Below are 17,121 nucleotides of genomic sequence, written 5' to 3'. Positions count from 1 at the left end.
AAACAGAGGCTCTGCATTCAGGAGGTCTGGGGCGAGGCCTGAGAAGACACATTTCCAATAAATTCCAAGTCGGAACCCCAGGAAGATAACCTACATTCCGCGCCCGGCGCAGCCCAACGACGCCACTTCCTTCCTAGGCCCCACCTACTCTGCGTCCCTACCAGCCAGGGACAGGATAGAGGGCGCGCGGAGTCACGTTGAGTCGAGCGACCTCGCGCGAGTTTTTGTATTTCTCGCGAGACTTCAGCGCCTCTGTCTTTTCCTCCTGCCAGTGCCCGGCTTTCCTCCCCTCCCCCTCGCCGCCGACCGAATTTTTCCTTTTCAGACCGAGTCTCCTTGTCGCCGCGGATATTTTCCTGCTGCTGCTGCTGCTGCCGCCGCCACTACCATTGGGCTCATTTGCCCGGACCCCTTCCCGCCGCCCCGCCCCCAGCCCCCACACAAGGTAACAATCCTCCTGAGGGAGAGAGTGAGGCCTGGCCGAGCCCGGGTTCCTCCCTTGGCGAAGCGGAGGCCCAAGGCCGAGGAGCCCGCCTTGCCGGAGACGCCCGGGCGCTGGCCCTGGAACTCGGAGCCACGGCCGTCTCCCAGCTGGAGCTGAGCCTCGTCGGCCCCGCCGGCGCTGGTTTCCGTGCGGCGGCGGCGGTGAATACGGCCCGTAGGGGACCGAGTCGGGTGGGGCTGGGCGCCGCGCGGTCCCGTCTGGAGCCTGTTGTAGCGCAGCGGGGCTCCGGCGGTGGCCTTGGAGCTGGCGTTTGGATTTCCAGGTCTAAATGATCGAGTTGTGGCGGGCTTTGAGGTGCTGCATGGCGGGGAGGAGAGCAGCCTGGCTCGCTGTAACTCTCGGGGTGGGGGGGGGGGTCCTTTCCAGGTTCCAGCCTTAGGTTGGACGGAAATTTTACGAAAGAGAAGGGTCCTCGGAAACGTACGTTTGCTTATAAACCATCGGAAAGGGTTAATTGATAGTCTTATTTTCAGGAAAATGAGCGAGCTGGATTTGGCGAAAGGCACATTCCCTAGAATGCCTAAATGGGAAAGTCCTGTGGTGGTCTTTTTACTAAAGTTAATGCACCGATAAATATTTAAGCTACTGGGCCGAAGAGTTTTGTTCTGGAGAAGCACTTTTAAATACATTCTTAATTGAATAGCTCAAGTAGAGATAGTTGTGTAGTTAATTTGAAAACATACTTGTTTGGCTTTAGAAGCATACTTTCGTGCTTAAAAATAAGTATTTGGATTGTTTTTGAAAGTTTCGACTCTTCCAACAGAGTAGTGCTTCTTTAAAAAAAATAACATTAATTATTGAGCCGAATTCAGTGCCTACCCTCTGGATAGGAGTTAAAAGGAAATTAGAAATTTGTCTCTGTATGCTTTTTAAAGTATGGAATGTATCTCACAAGTTTATAATCCTCAAAATCTGTTGCCTTGAAGTTTGTGGTTTGACTGAAGTCTAAACTGAGAGTAAAGGTAATAGTGGTACATTAAAATACATTGTTAGAAGGAATTGGAGGCAAAAACTGATAATTCAGGCAGACAAGGAAGTTAGATTTTTACGGCTTGATTTTTGGTTCAGTTTTCATGGTCTAACCCTTTTTATTTTCCCCAGATGTCAGAGGATTTAGCAAAGCAGCTGGCAAGCTACAAAGCTCAACTCCAGCAAGTTGAAGCTGCATTATCTGGAAATGGAGAAAATGAAGATTTGCTAAAATTGAAGAAAGATTTACAAGTAAGTATGGGTGGACAATTGTAGGGTTTTTCTGTTTGTTTTTCAAGTTATTTATTGCTGGAATCCATAGGGACCCAAAGCACCTTGGGGTTACACCCCACTCTGTGTATATATGTCAGTTGTGTAGGTACTGTGGCTTGTAGAAGGAGGGTTGCTTACCCATTTCTCAGTTTTTGAACTTCATAGTGAATGAAATGTTCTTTGATATGTAAATCTTGTGTGCTTATATAATTTTTAAAAATAAAAGTTGATAGAAATTTCTAAGTCTGTCAAATTTTCAAGAGGAGAGGCACATATAACTTCACAATGAAAAATGCTTTTATTTTTTAAGACCTGGCAAATGAAATTTAGTTCAAAAAGTATCAGAGATTGAAGGAGAAAAATAGAACCTTAAGATTCTTTTTAATACAACAAGATTCTTTGAAAATGCTTGACTACCTTTTTTTTTTTTTTTTTTTTTTTTCCAAATTTAGCCCAATATGTAGCTAGTGGGCTACATACTGAAAACACCACAGAAATGCCTGAAGAGAGACATGTTCTTTGTATAATTGTTACATTAGATGTTAGTTACTTAAGGCTAGGTTTTACAGAGAAGTTGTTGACACTTACGGAAATTGAACTATATGGTGAAAAGGAGATCTTTGTCATGGGAGAGCTCAGTAGATAGGAAACCTTTTTTAAAACCTGCACTGGGATTTCAAGACAAACAGAGCCGTGATAGTAAATATCTTTTGTTTCTCAGGACACCAGGCTGATTCAGAAAAATGCCATATGTAATTTGTAAACGTATGTGACTTTTAATAACTTCTTTAAATTCTGAACCTGATTTTTAAAAAGTTTCCAGATGTTTTGATTAGAGATTGCTTTACCAATTGAGGACTAAACTCAAATCTGTATCCTGTCTAAAAATTCTTTCCCTCGCTTTATCCCAGTGCTATTTTAGGGCTATCCCATTAAAATTATTGTTATTTTAGTGATATCAGAACTGCAAACAAACTTACCTGAAATAGGGTCCAGATTTGGGATTCTGAAACTGCTTATCTGGGCATAATTAAGATGAGTTGAATATTTTCAGGTTCTAAATTTAGAATAAAATTGCAGTAGTATGTTATTTTAAAATACAAACTATCTGGGATAATTTCAGTTTGAACAAGACCCCTCTTCAATAGGTAGAAGCCATGCCTGTGGGCTTCAGGGTGCCACTCAATAAGAAAAAGATGTTTTGAGAACAATTTCTCCCACTCCCAGGCCCTTAAGTAGAAAATAACCCAGTGGTTTGCCACCTGTCCATTTGATTTGCTCACGTGTTGTGAGTATGCATAGAAGATGAGGCAGCAGAGGCACACTGACCTTTTCTTATACTCTGTAAAGCACTGACTTTCTTTTTGCTCCAAAGAGAGATGCCTTGACTACCTTTACCAACTTAAGCAGTTCTTTTTTAGGAAAAGAAAACGTTGGGTGCTAGTGTTTTGTATATTGTTTCCTGGGCAGTGGGAGGAGAGGTATTTGTTGAACTGGTCAGGTTGGGGAAGTTGGGAATGGAGTTAGAAATAGCATTATCATCAGGTCTTTTTATTATTTCTAGAATAATTAGTCATTAGAGTCTGGGCAGAACTGCCTTACTATGACATGATCATCCTAGTGAGAAAGTACTGTAGGGGGAAACCATTGTGATAAGCATTGTAATAAGCACCTAAAAGGCTTGCCTGGGGGTGGGCTGGGGTTCAGTTAATAATGACCTGAAAATCATTTATCTGTAAAGTATCCTCTTTTCTATAACCATTAAGAACAGCAATATCCAGTAGAACTTTCTGTCATGATGGAAATGTTCTGTATCTGCTGTTCAGTACCATAGCCACTAGTCACATATGGCCATTGAATATTTGAAATACTACTAGGGTCACTGAGGAGCTTGTTTTTAATATAACTTAATTAGCCACCTGTGACTACCAAATTGAATGGCAGGGATTTAGAAGTGTAAGTTCTAATGCCTCAGATAGTAGTAACAATGTTTTTCCTGACCAGTCTTGATCAAAGTTTCTTCCTGTCTTATCAGAAATTTCATTTTGATTACTAGATAAGGTCTGTTTTGCATTGAAAACTACTCAAAAATGGAAAGCATCTTTTAAGATGAGGTAATATTCTGAAAAGTATTTGGCTATATGCTTCCACCAAGTAAGTGTTGTCTCAAGTGTAATTGAGACAACACTTACAGCTTCTTTTTGCTATGGGGTTCTGCCCCATTCCCCTTTTTTCCTTCTCTGCCTTCTGGGCTATATCTCGTGCTATGGGTATTTAATTCTGCCTGTTATATTTGGTGAGAGGTCTGTACAGACTGATTTTGTGGCTTCCTCATATTTTTTGACCATCATATGGTTTCTAATTTCTTATGTTCTTCTATAGAATTATATCCTTATCCTGGTTATTAATTTGTTTGCCCTTTGATTTATGACAAAATACTTTTTCTGCATTTTTTCAGTGACTTCATTTTGCCAGTAAGGTTTCCATATTCATCTCCTTCATTTACTGTCTTTCATAGAGACTAAAGTTATTCAGCAGGCAGCACATTAATCTACTAAAGTCCTGCCTTTTTTCACTTAAAAAAGTGGGTGTAATAAAATCCAGGCTGTCTAGCTGACTAGCTCCCCAGGCAGTCTATGATAATCACAAATAGTCAATTTATTAGGCTGTTTTTCTGAATAAGCTGGTTCTAAAGGAGGCAGGGGTCAAGTCACTTGTCTCATATATTACAGTGGCTCTCTGCATCCCCGAAACGCCTTCCTTCAGTAAGCAGAGTGCTTGAGTGCACCCCCTTTGACCTGCTGATATGTAGATCACAACACCTGATGCTTCCTGGAATTGCCGATTACTGTAACTGCTGCCCATCTGTCAATGAAGGAGCAGTTTCAGAACTCAGACTTGAGGGAGGAAAAGTAATTAATGGTATGTACCTTCAAGAACCCCCTCATACATAAAATAGTTTTTCTAATACTTTGATCCATCACATGTGAAGAAAAGAAAATTAGAAGGTTCTTCATAGTTTGTTGGGAGGGTTATATAAAACCATGGCAAAGTTAAAGGACCTTAGGAGTAAATGGTCTGGATTTTTTCTAAAAAAGGGTCATTTCTAAAAAAGGGTCATTCAGCCTCTGAATGGTTTGATGACATATGTTTCTTTAACAAAATATATTTGGAAAATGTTCTGTCCTTAAAAAAAAAAATGGGCATTCTAAATCTGAACCTACAAATAACAGAATTCATGTCTGTGCTTAGGTTAAATCATCCCTAGGTGGATGTGGAAATATTTAATGATAGAGATTGTGTGGGCTTTTAAGTCAGGCTTACTACATTACATTCCTAGCCCTAAAAGTGGTTAACGAAAAACAAGACCAGATAATTTACTCTTCTTTTGTGTACTACTTGATCTAGTTATTTGGAAAGTTCTTTGCTTTATTTGCAAAGGACTGTCTAATTTAAAAGATCTAATTAATGGTTGGTTGGCAACTAATGCAACTTATGAGATATTATTTCTACTGAATTTTTAACTCAAACTTAAGTTTTCTGTTTATTTATTTATAAAACTAACCTTTCTTCAAGAGATTTAAGACTCAAATGTTAGTTTTTCAGAAATAGCCAGGAAGATTTAGAATCTTGAGGAGAGAAGTAATATTTAACTTTCTTGGCTACTGAATCAGAATTACTATTATAAAACCTCAGTAGGAGCTAGAAGAAACTCAGTACACAGTTTAACCATCAGTTTTTCTCCCCAGACACACAGTATGATGTTTAAATGCAACAATGGGTAAACAGTTAATGCAAGTTCTTAGATAAGATGCATAGTATGGATCTTCATTTAAAATATAGCAAATAGGTAGCAGAATCTGTCAGCTTGTACTATTTTCAGTTTTTTTAACCATCCCTACACCAAACATTTTTTAATGAAGCCAATAAATGTAAGCCTGAATTAGAAAAAAATATTTGCCACACACAAAGGCATTGCCTGCCTATATGTATCAGCCCCTGCCTTTTAAATGAAGCTGTGCTAATGTGCTTAACATTAAGGTATGGAACATTGAAAATCTAACCTGGTAATTTGCTTACCCGTTTTACAATAATTGAATAGGAAGACTACCGGTTTCTTTTACATATGCCTGCAGTATTTTAGTAGAGATATGTATAAGTAGGAACATTTTTGTTTCTAATAAGGCTGCTTAAAGTGATTGCTAGGCAGTTAATGCTGCTGAGTAATGCCCTATAAAACAGTACAGTTGCATAAAATATATGTTATAATAAGAGTATCTAATTCAGGCCCTCATACCTTATCTTTAGAGAGATTATTCAGCTAAAATAGGCACTTAGTATAAGCTCAAGTCTTATAAGTTTCATTAGTGTTTGTGGTTAAGTTGGAAGACAACTATGTGAGCTTAAATCACAGCTCTACCATTTGTAGAAAATACTATATCTGTTTCTACATGGGGATAATTAGTACTTCCTTAATAGTGTTATGAACTGCAAATGACATATATGTAGAGTACTTCATTAATGTACACTGTGAAAGCTGTCATCAAAAACAAAGTTGACAATGAGAATTATAAAAATAATGTGGTTTTTTTCTTTTTTAGGAAGTTATAGAACTAACCAAAGACCTTTTGTCAACTCAACCTTCTGAGACCCTTGCAAGTTCAGACAGTTTTGCTTCTACTCAGCCTACTCATTCATGGAAAGTAGGAGACAAGTGTATGGCAATCTGGAGTGAAGACGGACAGTAAGTGTAGAAAAAAAAAACTCTAAATGTAACATGAAATAATAAAATACAATGGTAAGAAGTTTTTATTCAGTTTTAACTACCCTATTTTAATCTTTACTTCTATTAGGCAGTATGATTTATAGAGCCAATTTTGATTCTTGGGTGGTTGCCATTTATACAGTTTAGTTTTAGCTTTCGATTAAGTTTGGAGAAGAATGGCTTGGATTCTAGAGAATCCAAGAGAAAAAGAAAAACAGGACAGTGAATGGGTGTTTTCTAAATGCTTTTCTCCTCAAATTGAAAATTGAGTGAATGGTTGTGTTTTTGAGACTTCTGTGAAGAGCAGACACTGAGATCATTCCTATAAGAAGTATCTTTTCTCTGGGTGTGGTGGCTCATGCCTGTAATCCCAGCACTTTGGGAGGCTGGGGCAGGCGGATTGCTTGAGGTCAGGAGTTCGAGAGCAGCCTGACCAACATGGTGAAACCCCAACTCTACTAAAAATACAAAAATTAGCCAGGTGTGGTGGCGTGCACCTGTGATTCCAGCTTCTTGGGAGGCTGAGGCATAAGAATTTCTTGAACCCGGGAGGCGAAGGCTGAAGTGAGTCGAGATTGCACCACTGCACTCCAGCCTGGGTGACGGTGAGACACTGTCGCGCAAAAAAAGGAAAAAAAAAAATCTTTTCCCAAAAAGATTAAAGCACGTTGGGTAGATACGTGTAAGAGACTTTCCCAGCAATATTTTGATGAGGACATCCTTTTTTGATGGCAGATGACTAACTTCAACCACTTTTGTGTTCTCTTTGCTAAAACAACCATTTGACTATAGAAGTTTTATTATAGACACTGTAATAATTTTATCACTGCAGTATAAGTCTTGTAGGCTGAGTACTAAACCTTTACTCACCTGCTTACAGCCATGATATCTTTACAGGTGTTACGAAGCGGAGATCGAGGAGATAGATGAAGAAAATGGCACCGCTGCAATCACCTTTGCTGGTTATGGCAATGCTGAAGTGACTCCGCTGTTGAACCTCAAGCCTGTAGAAGAAGGAAGGAAGGCAAAGGAGGACAGTGGCAACAAACCCATGTCAAAGTAAGTGACTCTGACTTCACCATTTTAAGTGTAATCTTCCCCATTTGGATATTTGAGCTAGTCTGCAGAGAGAATCTATGCATGAGAAAGTTACACTACTATTTTACTATTGTTTTAGAGATGAGCAACAAAAGGTCAATATTGTATATGTGTGTCTAAGTAAAGTGAAGATACTTTGATTCCCAATTAGGCATTCAGTAAATATTAAAAAGATACTATGTACAATGAACGTCTTCCCAGTATATTTTATAAGCCAGGTGCTAAGGCTACACCACAGGAGACCAGTTTGGGCCTTGTCCCAACTGAGTATATAGAGAAGTAAACTCATCATTAATGAAGTGCTTTAATAATAGAGTGTAAACATTACAGAGGGGGTATAACAGTTACTGTAAAGGGAGCAAGAGGTACTCAGCCTACACTTTTATTATTAAGGCAGGTTTCTTTGTGAAAATGACATGTAAACTGAGATTTGAAAAGAATAAGAGATGGCCAAGTACAAAACTGCAACGCAGCATGACATTGATCTGGGGTTCAATTCTTTCTGTTATTAATGAGCTTTATGACCTTGGATAAGTTGTTTAACTGTTTCCTCATCTGTAAAATAGGGGCAGTAGTTTATTGGGTTGTGAGGATTGAAATAAGTGTCAGTAAAGCTTGTAACACAGTTCTTTATAACAGTTCTTTATATGTAGGTAGAGCTTAGTAAATTTTTTTAAAGGGGGTTGAGCACATAAAAGTAACAAATCCCTGTGGTAAAAATTTGGGGCTTCGAAAGTGAGTGGTCTGAGAGAGAGGTAAAGTCCAGAATGTAGGTAAAGTCCAGAATGTAAAGAGCTTGTAAGTCACTGATAACATTTTAAATAGAGGGGATATGATGGGATTAGATGTAAGCTTTAGAATGATCACTTTCAGTCCAGAGAGGCATCTGCTGTGATCCAGGTATATGATGTTGGCCTGAACCCGGGGAGTAGCAGTGGGAATGGGGAACTGTGCAGTTCTGAATAGCATTTAAGAGGCAGAATTAACAATATTTTGGTGAACTTCTGCATATTTGCCGTAACTTAGTCTTTTGATTTGTCAAGAGTTTTCAGAACTTAAGTTGTTACATATTTATATTTGAATATGCAAAAATTATATATTAATGTAAGCATCCCAATAAAATCAAGTTCTAGAACAGTGTTTAATTTTTTATGTCTTTGATGTCTGTGTAAAAAGCCATAGCTACATAGTGGTGATATGATACCAGGGAGTCTAGATATTGCCCCTCTTGAAATTACTGGGAGTTTTAGGCTCTGATCCTATTTAGAATGTTTTTGAAACCCCCAGGTGTTTTGTTTTGGTGAGAATTGTTAGCTAGCATTTCCCTTTGTGCTGCTGCATTCTTCCAGTGTAGGAGAAATGCTTTTATTAGCATTATGTCTCTTCATACATTTTTTTCTAAATGCTGCACCTGTTAAATCTATTTGGAAGTAGATGAAGGCTTAGATACCCATTAATACTGAAACTCCACTTATTCCTAAAACAACTGGCCAACAGCTATGTAAAAGTAGAATAAAAAGTCGTAATTGAGGCTGGACACAGTTAATGCCTGTAATCCCAGCACTTTGGGAGGCCAAGGCAGGTGGATCACTTGAGGCCAGGAGCTCAAGAGCATCCTGGCCAACATGGCAAAACCTCATTTCTACTAAAAATACAAATACAGGCATAGTGGTGCACACCTTGTAGTCCCATCTACTTGGGAGGCTGAGGCACAAGAATCGCTGGAACTCAGGAGTTAGAAGTTGCAGTGAGCCGAGATTGCACCACTGCACTCCAACTCCAGCCTGGGTGATGGAATGAGATTGTCTCAAAAAAAGAAGTCATAGTTGAAATATTTACTTTATCTGGGTAAACAGATTACAGTTATGTTTGAAAGCTTCCAAGGATGCTATTTAAAAAAATTCTTAGTAATTCTGGGTGATTGGTACTGATTTTAATGAGTTTGTGCTTTTTATTCATAGACCATTTTATATATGTTAGTTTTTTGTTTTTTTTTTTTGCACTGCAAGTGTCTTCAAGGAAGTCATTCTTTTATAGTAAGTCTTAACAGTTGACGTTTAACTTTTTTTCATGAAGAAAAGAAATGATTGCTCAGCAGCGTGAATATAAAAAGAAGAAAGCTTTGAAAAAAGCTCAGAGAATAAAAGAACTTGAGCAGGAAAGAGAGGACCAGAAAGTGAAATGGCAACAATTCAACAACAGAGCCTATTCTAAAAACAAAAAAGGCCAGGTTGGTAAATCTTTTTATGACACCTCATAAATTTGAGAAATACAGCTGTCATTAAAATAACTTTAAAATGAAGAGAGAAGTATGTAGATTTTTTTAATAGTATGATTAACACATTTTATGTTGAGACTCCTTGTTGATGGTCAATTTAGCTTATTGAAAAATGTTAGGCATTGTCTCTGCAATAAAAATACTAGAAATGAGAGAATTTACATCAGGAATTGCAAAAGATCTATGTTCTTTTCCTTTTATAAACTAAAATTTGAAAAAATACTTGCTACATAGAGGCAGTGTGCTTAACTTGACCTGCTTTTGTTAATATACCTTGATGCCGGGCATCACTGGTAGATTTTATTTAAAAGAGCATTCAATTTCCTTTGATACACTTACCTTTCTAAGTGTGTGTTGGATAGAAAATAACCATAGCATTCATATAGGAAGTTCAGAATAAGGAAAAGACTTGCACCCATGTGTTACTCTTCACTGCCATCAAGGTAGCCCTTTGACTGATGGACATGGCTTCTGGAAAGAAGCGCTTCCTTTTCAAAAAGGAGTTAACTTTGTGACAAAGGCCAAGGGACTTCACAATTTATATATTGTAACAGGCCCCACAGTAAACTGCAATACTGCCAGAGTTTTAATCATGCTAAAATGGACAGCTTACAGCTGAAATTAGGATTGGAGTTTGCAAAACTAAAATTGTGAGATATCAGAAGGCAAGTGTTATGAGTATTAGTAAGTGTCTAGTGATATTTTGAACAACTTAGAACTTTGAGTAAATGGCTTTTAGCATGGGACCACTTCCGTATCCATTTTTTAACACGAAACAAAGGCAATATGCTTTTCTTTTTTTAAACATTGAAATCAGAATATATTTTAACATTACTTAAAATTTGAATTTTTAAATTTTTTCAACACTCTGTTTTTTTTTCTCCTAGGTAAAGAGGAGTATTTTTGCTTCACCTGAGAGTGTGACTGGCAAAGTTGGAGTAGGAACTTGTGGAATTGCTGATAAACCTATGACACAATATCAAGATACCTCTAAATACAATGTCAGGCATTTGATGCCTCAATAATCAGAAAAACTGTTGGATCTCATCTCTTCAGGGCTTTACATTTACCTTTTTATCCTTATATTTTTCTAAAGGTAAATTATTTGTTAGATGAGTAAGCAAGATACCATTGTCGTCATTGGTTGACTTCAGTAGAATGAAACGTGAAGAAATTGCAATTGATAACCGGTATTCATTTAACTTTTCTTCTTGCTACTACCACAGTTCCCTCAAAGTTTGTTGAATAAAGCAACTTTTGTAGATGCTGCTTCATACAGCACTTAGATAACTGTTGATCGTCCTAATATCAGGCCCCCACTTAACCTATGGTATGTACTTTTTGTAAGTTGTAACTTGGAATTTTCAGTTGCTTTGAACTTGACACATACTCTAGCAATTCATTGGAACACCAAGGCAAAAAACACCAACCTGCTAAAGAGATCCTTTCATTTTTCTTACTTTTAATTTTAAAACTTAGCTGTCATTCAGTTAAGCCTAAATATAGGTTAATTTGTAAATGGCAAAGTTTGTTTTGAGGTTTTTCCTCAGTTGTTTTCTAGGCCTATTGGGCCATATCTAAAATTGATCTAGCTCTTTTATTTTTATGTACTCTTAGTTTCATGTAAGAAACCATGTTTAGGATGAGCTCCCTTTTCTAAGGTGTTTTTGTTTTTTGTATGTTTGCTTTTTTCCTTTTTTTCCCGCCCCTCCCCCCCCATTTTCGGCAGTGGTACCATGTTTTGGATGTGTAATGTTTATATGGGAGAACAAAAAGCTGATGTATAGCCCTGTATACAGTGTAGATACTATTTTTGTAAAAACACAAGGCTAAATTAATGAGCAAGAGTACTGAATGTTTTCATCATTAAATATTTCTCGTATTTCTTGTGCATTAATCTGACCATAATTTCCCTGTATATTATGTTCATTTAGCCGAGTTTGTAATTTTTGTTAATTAGATCAAGTTGTCTGCATTTGTTGGTGTAAGTGAACATCACGGTTATCCTGAGTTGAGTTTAAGCCAAATACATGCATAGAAAAGGGTCTTCCTATTAATGGAAGAAGGTGATTTTTAGGATGTGTATTAATTTCAGTTTTGTATGTTTAACTTTTATTAAATAAAGTGTTTTTAAAATCTCTAGGGTGTGTTAAAAAGAAAGGGTTAAGTCTTTAGCTGCCAGACTTAGAGAGTAAACCTCCAAGTACTTGCACACAGCATTGCCATGGAAGAGAATATTGATTGTGTGATAAAGATTTCAGTAAATCCTTAAGTATTCCTTCCATTAGAAGAAATTGGATCCTAAAGGACAAACCAGGTATGTGTTTATAGGATGTCTTCATTTTAAGGGGTGTTTGTAGGTTTTTGGTGGAAGGGGAAAATAAGTTTTTATTTCATGAATTTTAATTTTTTTAATAAATTGAAACTTAGGACAGTGGTAGGTAGAATTCTTCATCTCTCCCTTCCACCCTCACCCCCTCTCAACCCAGGAGGGTCACTGTTCCATATAATTTGTGGCCACAGGGTAGGACACAAACGACAGAAAGGCACAAATTAAAGTAACAAAAGGGCTCCTGGAAGCCTGAAAACTTCTAAACCAAATATACTAATACTTTGTTATTATTGCAACATCTTAAGAGCTTATCAATAATCAAGAGTAGCCCTGATGGATTGCAAGATAATCCTTTGAATTAAAAAGCACTGGAAAGAAATATGATGCCATTGTGTGACCCCAGAAAACGGTTTTTCTTGAGATTACCTTGGTGGTGTTTGAATGAATAGTAATTCACCTGATGTTTGTAAACAGTCTTGTTCAGGCATCCCCAAACTACGGCCCGCGGGTTGTATGCCACCCCCTGAGGCCATTTATCTGCTGCCCGCCCCACTCCCCGCTGCACTTCAGGAAGGGGCACCTCTTTCATTGGTGGTCAGTGAGAGGAGCACAGTATGTGGCGGCCCTCCAATGGTCTGAGGGACAGTGAACTGGCCCCCTGTGTAAAAAGTTTGGGGACGCCTGGTCTTGTCCCTCTTTTGACCCTGGAGGGGGACCTTAGTTTCCCCAGACGACTTTGCAATAGGAGAGAGAAAAGGAATAAAAGTGGCCTTATTAAAAGAAAAAAAAGTTTTTAAAGTAGACATATAGAATGAAATCAACCCTTGTGTCAAAGATTTAGATGTAACCCTTTGGAAAATCCTCGTGTCAGGATGATATTTGTGTCTGAACTAAACTAAGAGGTAGGACCCCTGGGGAAACAGTACCTGTCAGTGTGATACTGAATTTGAGAAGATGCTCAATGAGAAGTATGGTACAGCTCTCTATTCTAAAACAAAATATAAACCTTGGCCTTACAAAGCTTTGTTAGATCATTTAATGTAGAGTTTTCCCCATTAAAAAAGGAGATTGTGACAGACTGAAATGTTAAATATTGAATTATGGGCCCCTAAGTAGAAATGGTTTTAGGTAACTTAAGCTTGACATTTGACTGTTGTTGACCGTTTTAAGGAAAGCACAGTCCTAACATCCCCCAAATTAATAACCAAATGTTTAGTTTTAGTAGTGATCACAGGTAACAAGTGCTGTTTTAATTACCATGTAGAGAGGCCACAGAGCATATTGGAAAACAGCAAGGACTCTAGAATCAGACTAGTGTTTGAATACTGGCTTCCCATTTATTAACTGTGTATTCCTCTGACTCATTTTTCTCACCTGTAAAATGGAAAAATCTGTTTCAGTTTTAAGGATTGAGTTCATATGTGTAAAGAGCTTAAGAGTATCTGGCATAAGCATATAGAAGTGTCTGCTATTAGTCTGCAGAGTGGCAACGGTGAATTATCTGATATTTTTTCCTTAACTTGCAGAGCAGTCCACATTAACAATGGATAACAATACCCATTGCTTATGTTTTGAGGCATCCAATTGAAGTGTTACCAAATTACCAAGGTGTTAAGATATATTTAGTATTCCTAAAAGTTTGAATTGATTTTTATACCTAGGGCATGTTTCTTAATGGGAAGGAGGTGAAGGTTATAGTAGAAGTCACCCCTAATGCTTGTTTAAAATTAAAGAGGAATTTGTGGGCTTGGGACCAACCTTAGACTTATCCAGGCCAAGGTATGTCTGTCTGACAAACACTGTGGGTGATCCTGATGTGCATCCCTGTCAAGAACTGTTTTGTTAACTATAAAAGTTTGACTTTTGAAATGAAGAAAATTACCTTTTAGCCTAATTATAAAAACTAGGCATCAAACCAAAACAAGTTGCATCAGTAATGTAGCAGTACATTTTTTTAAAAAAATGTTTGTTGTCACGAGTGGTGTGTATGTGTGTCTGTTTACGGTGTGCAATTCTAATGCTGAATGTCTGCCTTAAAAATAGCAGGGGAGACCATCAGGTTAACATAAAGGAAGATTGTAGTTTTGTGACTCGTGTGTCTATAGATTGTAATTTTATAATTATAATTTTCATAAGGTAAAAACTACCAGTTGTAAATTCAATGAAAAAACTGATATTTAAAGCTTTGATTTAGCTTTTTTGCCTTAACTTGGGTAGTAACTGAAATAGGAAGAAAATCTATTAAAATCAACAAGATTTTATATTTGTTAAAATCTTGAGGATTCAATAAATATCTGCTGAATTAAGTAATACTATGAAGCAATCAGTATAAACGACAATTTACAAGTTCAACAGTAAATGTACATTCTTTGTATCTAGGATTTTTGAGTTGCAAGTTAAACTGAATTTTTACTGCAGTGGAGAGGAAGAGCACAGCAGGCAAAATAACAGGTAATACTGTAGTTTAAACAAACAGAAAAACCCGAGTAATTGGCGCATTTAAAAGGCCTGTGTATATGTATAGTTATGTGCTTAAGAAACATCTTAAGAGGTTCAGAAATCAGTTTTATAGGTGGAACATTCTAATGATTTGTTTTGGCCTAGCCAAAAGTAAGTAAAACAAAATGGTGTTAGATTTCCGTGAGGTGTTTCAATTGCCTTTTCTGCCTTTCAGCTTACCTATACAAAGGTTGTTCTTTTGTGGCCTTGATTGGGGTAAAGCATAATTAAGAACAACATGGGTTTTTTGGTAGCTAAAGTAGCTAAAAATACTAAGTTTGGGATATTTAATCTTTCAGTTCCCAGGCAATAAAAACTGGAAATTTACTTCCACCACATACCAGGTCATTTAAAACAAAACTAGTATAGTCACTGGAATTATTTAAACTGTAATTTGTTTCTCCACTTAGTCTTTTTTAAGAATACAGCCGAAAGCTATGGTTACACTCATTAGGAGGAAAGTGTGGCATTTTGTTTGAAGAGCAACTTTCTCAACTTGGGGCTGAAAGTTATGGTGGTTGTTTTGCCAGCTCAAGATTTCCCTTTCCTTGGTGAAACTGATGTGCTTCTGTTTTTTCCCCCTTTCAAGCCCTGTACTTACTTTAGCAAGATGCAGTGAATTTGTGACCAGAGAAACAAATAATTCAGGCTTGGAGGAAACACTTGACTATATCCTGGGAAACTAGAGTTGAAGCCTGAGATCTGAAACTAGGCTAGTAATCATTTTAATAGATGGTAACTATTCAATTGTTCATTGCTCAGGAGTAGCAGGAAGGAGTAAGTATCCCTTTAATTCTTTTGCCTGGCCTTTTCCCCTCCAAAATAGCCCTCAGGTTTAATTGAGGTGGCTTTCTAAGTGTGATGAAGCTGCTACTTTAGAAACCACTGATCTTAAATTTATATTCTTTGTATAATTTTAAAGGTACTTTTATAGGTTTCGTTATATTTTTACAATGCTATTCTGTGCCCTGGTGTGAGCATCTAAAATAAATACCTCAATTATTACCCTACTAATAAAGATTTTTAAAGCATTCCCCATGGCAAAGAGCTATGAGCTTGAGGATATGGAAAAATTCCAAAACTACAGCAAGTTAGTTGGCAGTACCTTAAAATAACTTCATTTAAAGCTGTTTTCTCTAATTTATGACTGTATAGAAAGGTAGGACAGGAAGTGGTCAGCCAGTACGTTTTTGAACTGTGCTATTTAAAACAATCTAACATATTCTGCACCAAAAAAACCACAGCAGTTTCCTATTATATCTGATATATAGGAAAGGAGATAGCTGCTGATTCTCTCTTCTTGGCAAGGTCAACACTAAATATTAACCTAGGGCACATTATTATTAGTGTATAATATGTTCAACTTGAGGTTAGTCCTTTTTTTTTTTTAGAACAAATCACTAAATCTGATTCTACATGAATCTTAAAAAGCCTTCATTTAAGAAATTCTATAGGCTGGGCACGGTGGCTCAAGCCTATAATCCCAGCACTTTGGGAGGCTGAGGCGGGTGGATCATGAGGTCAAGAGATCGAGACCATCCTGGTCAACATGGTGAAACCCCATCTCTACTAAAAATACAAAAATTAGCTGGGCATGGTGGCGCATGCCTGTAGTCCCAGCTACTAGGGAGGCTGAGGCAGGAGAATTGCTTGAACCCAGGAGGTAGAGGTTGCGGTGAGCCGAGATCGTGCCACTGCCCTCCAGCATGGGTAACAAGAGCGAAACTCTGAGGAGGCTGGGTGCAGTGGCTCATGCCTGCTATCTCCGCACTTTGGGAGTCTGAGGCGGGTGGATCACCTGAGGTCAGGAGTTCGAGACCAGCCTGACCAACATGGTGAAAACCCGTCTCTACTAAAAAATACAAAAATTAGCTGGGCACAGTGGCAGGTAATCCCAGCTACTCAGGAGTCTTGAGGCAGGAGAATCCCTTGAACCCAGGAGATAGAGGTTGCAGTGAGCCAAGGTCACTGCACTACAGCCTGGGTGACAGAAATTCTACAGGAAATAAAAAATGACTTCTTATTAAAGCATTACCTACCATGGGATTTTGTTTGAACAAATATTTAGAAATAGTCCTTTTTCTGTAAGATCTAGAGTCAAAATAACTAAAATTCAGGATTAAGGATATATTAGGTTGCATTCATCAGAGAAACACGCACCATCTTCCTAGATGGCAGTTGGCAGGTGGGGTGGTAATTTTTATGTATCAGCTTAAATCCTTACAACCTTTCAAGATAGAGGTAGTACTTAGCTTTTCTGGAGGAAAAAGTTTCCATGAAGAAATTAACCAGGTCAGCAAATGTTGGAACTGAGATTAAAGTGTAATTAAAACACTTGCTTTTCCCACATTTTACTGTTTGGGGTTAACTGTTGGGAATCTGATTTTGGTCAGGAACTTTGC

The 17,121-nt window shown here is 37.8% G+C and overlaps 1 protein-coding gene across 2 annotated transcripts; it reads left to right on the top strand.

Moving 5' to 3' along the window:
- The first annotated feature begins 243 nt into the window (after positions 1-243).
- On the top strand, positions 244-12,028 carry SMNDC1 (survival motor neuron domain containing 1). 2 transcript variants are annotated; one of them, XM_003922210.4, is made up of 6 exons: positions 244-445; positions 1,607-1,726; positions 6,349-6,491; positions 7,410-7,571; positions 9,687-9,840; positions 10,776-12,028. In XM_003922210.4, the coding sequence occupies exons 2-6, from the start codon at positions 1,607-1,609 to the stop codon at positions 10,911-10,913; spliced, it is 717 nt and encodes a 238-aa protein (XP_003922259.1). In that variant the 5' UTR covers positions 244-445; the 3' UTR covers positions 10,914-12,028. The 2 variants fall into 2 exon arrangements, with proteins under 2 accessions (XP_003922259.1, XP_074238968.1); XM_074382867.1 differs by lacking the exon at positions 244-445 and adding an exon at positions 4,480-4,669 and having other exon boundaries at positions 1,642-1,726.
- Positions 12,029-17,121: the final 5,093 nt, after the last annotated feature.

This window comes from Saimiri boliviensis, chromosome 12, assembly GCF_048565385.1.
Source record: "Saimiri boliviensis isolate mSaiBol1 chromosome 12, mSaiBol1.pri, whole genome shotgun sequence".
NCBI classification, from domain to species: domain Eukaryota; kingdom Metazoa; phylum Chordata; class Mammalia; order Primates; family Cebidae; genus Saimiri; species Saimiri boliviensis.
This window is presented reverse-complemented; position numbering and strand designations above follow the sequence as displayed.

Excerpts from the sequence above, each read along its gene's own strand:
- SMNDC1 (XM_003922210.4), top strand. The coding sequence starts at position 1,607 with ATGTCAGAGGATTTAGCAAAGCAGCTGGCAAGCTACAAAGCTCAACTC. Across the intron at positions 7,572-9,686 it reads GGCAACAAACCCATGTCAAA|AAAAGAAATGATTGCTCAGC; the intron begins GTAAGTGACTCT and ends TTTTTCATGAAG. Across the intron at positions 9,841-10,775 it reads CTAAAAACAAAAAAGGCCAG|GTAAAGAGGAGTATTTTTGC; the intron begins GTTGGTAAATCT and ends TTTTTCTCCTAG.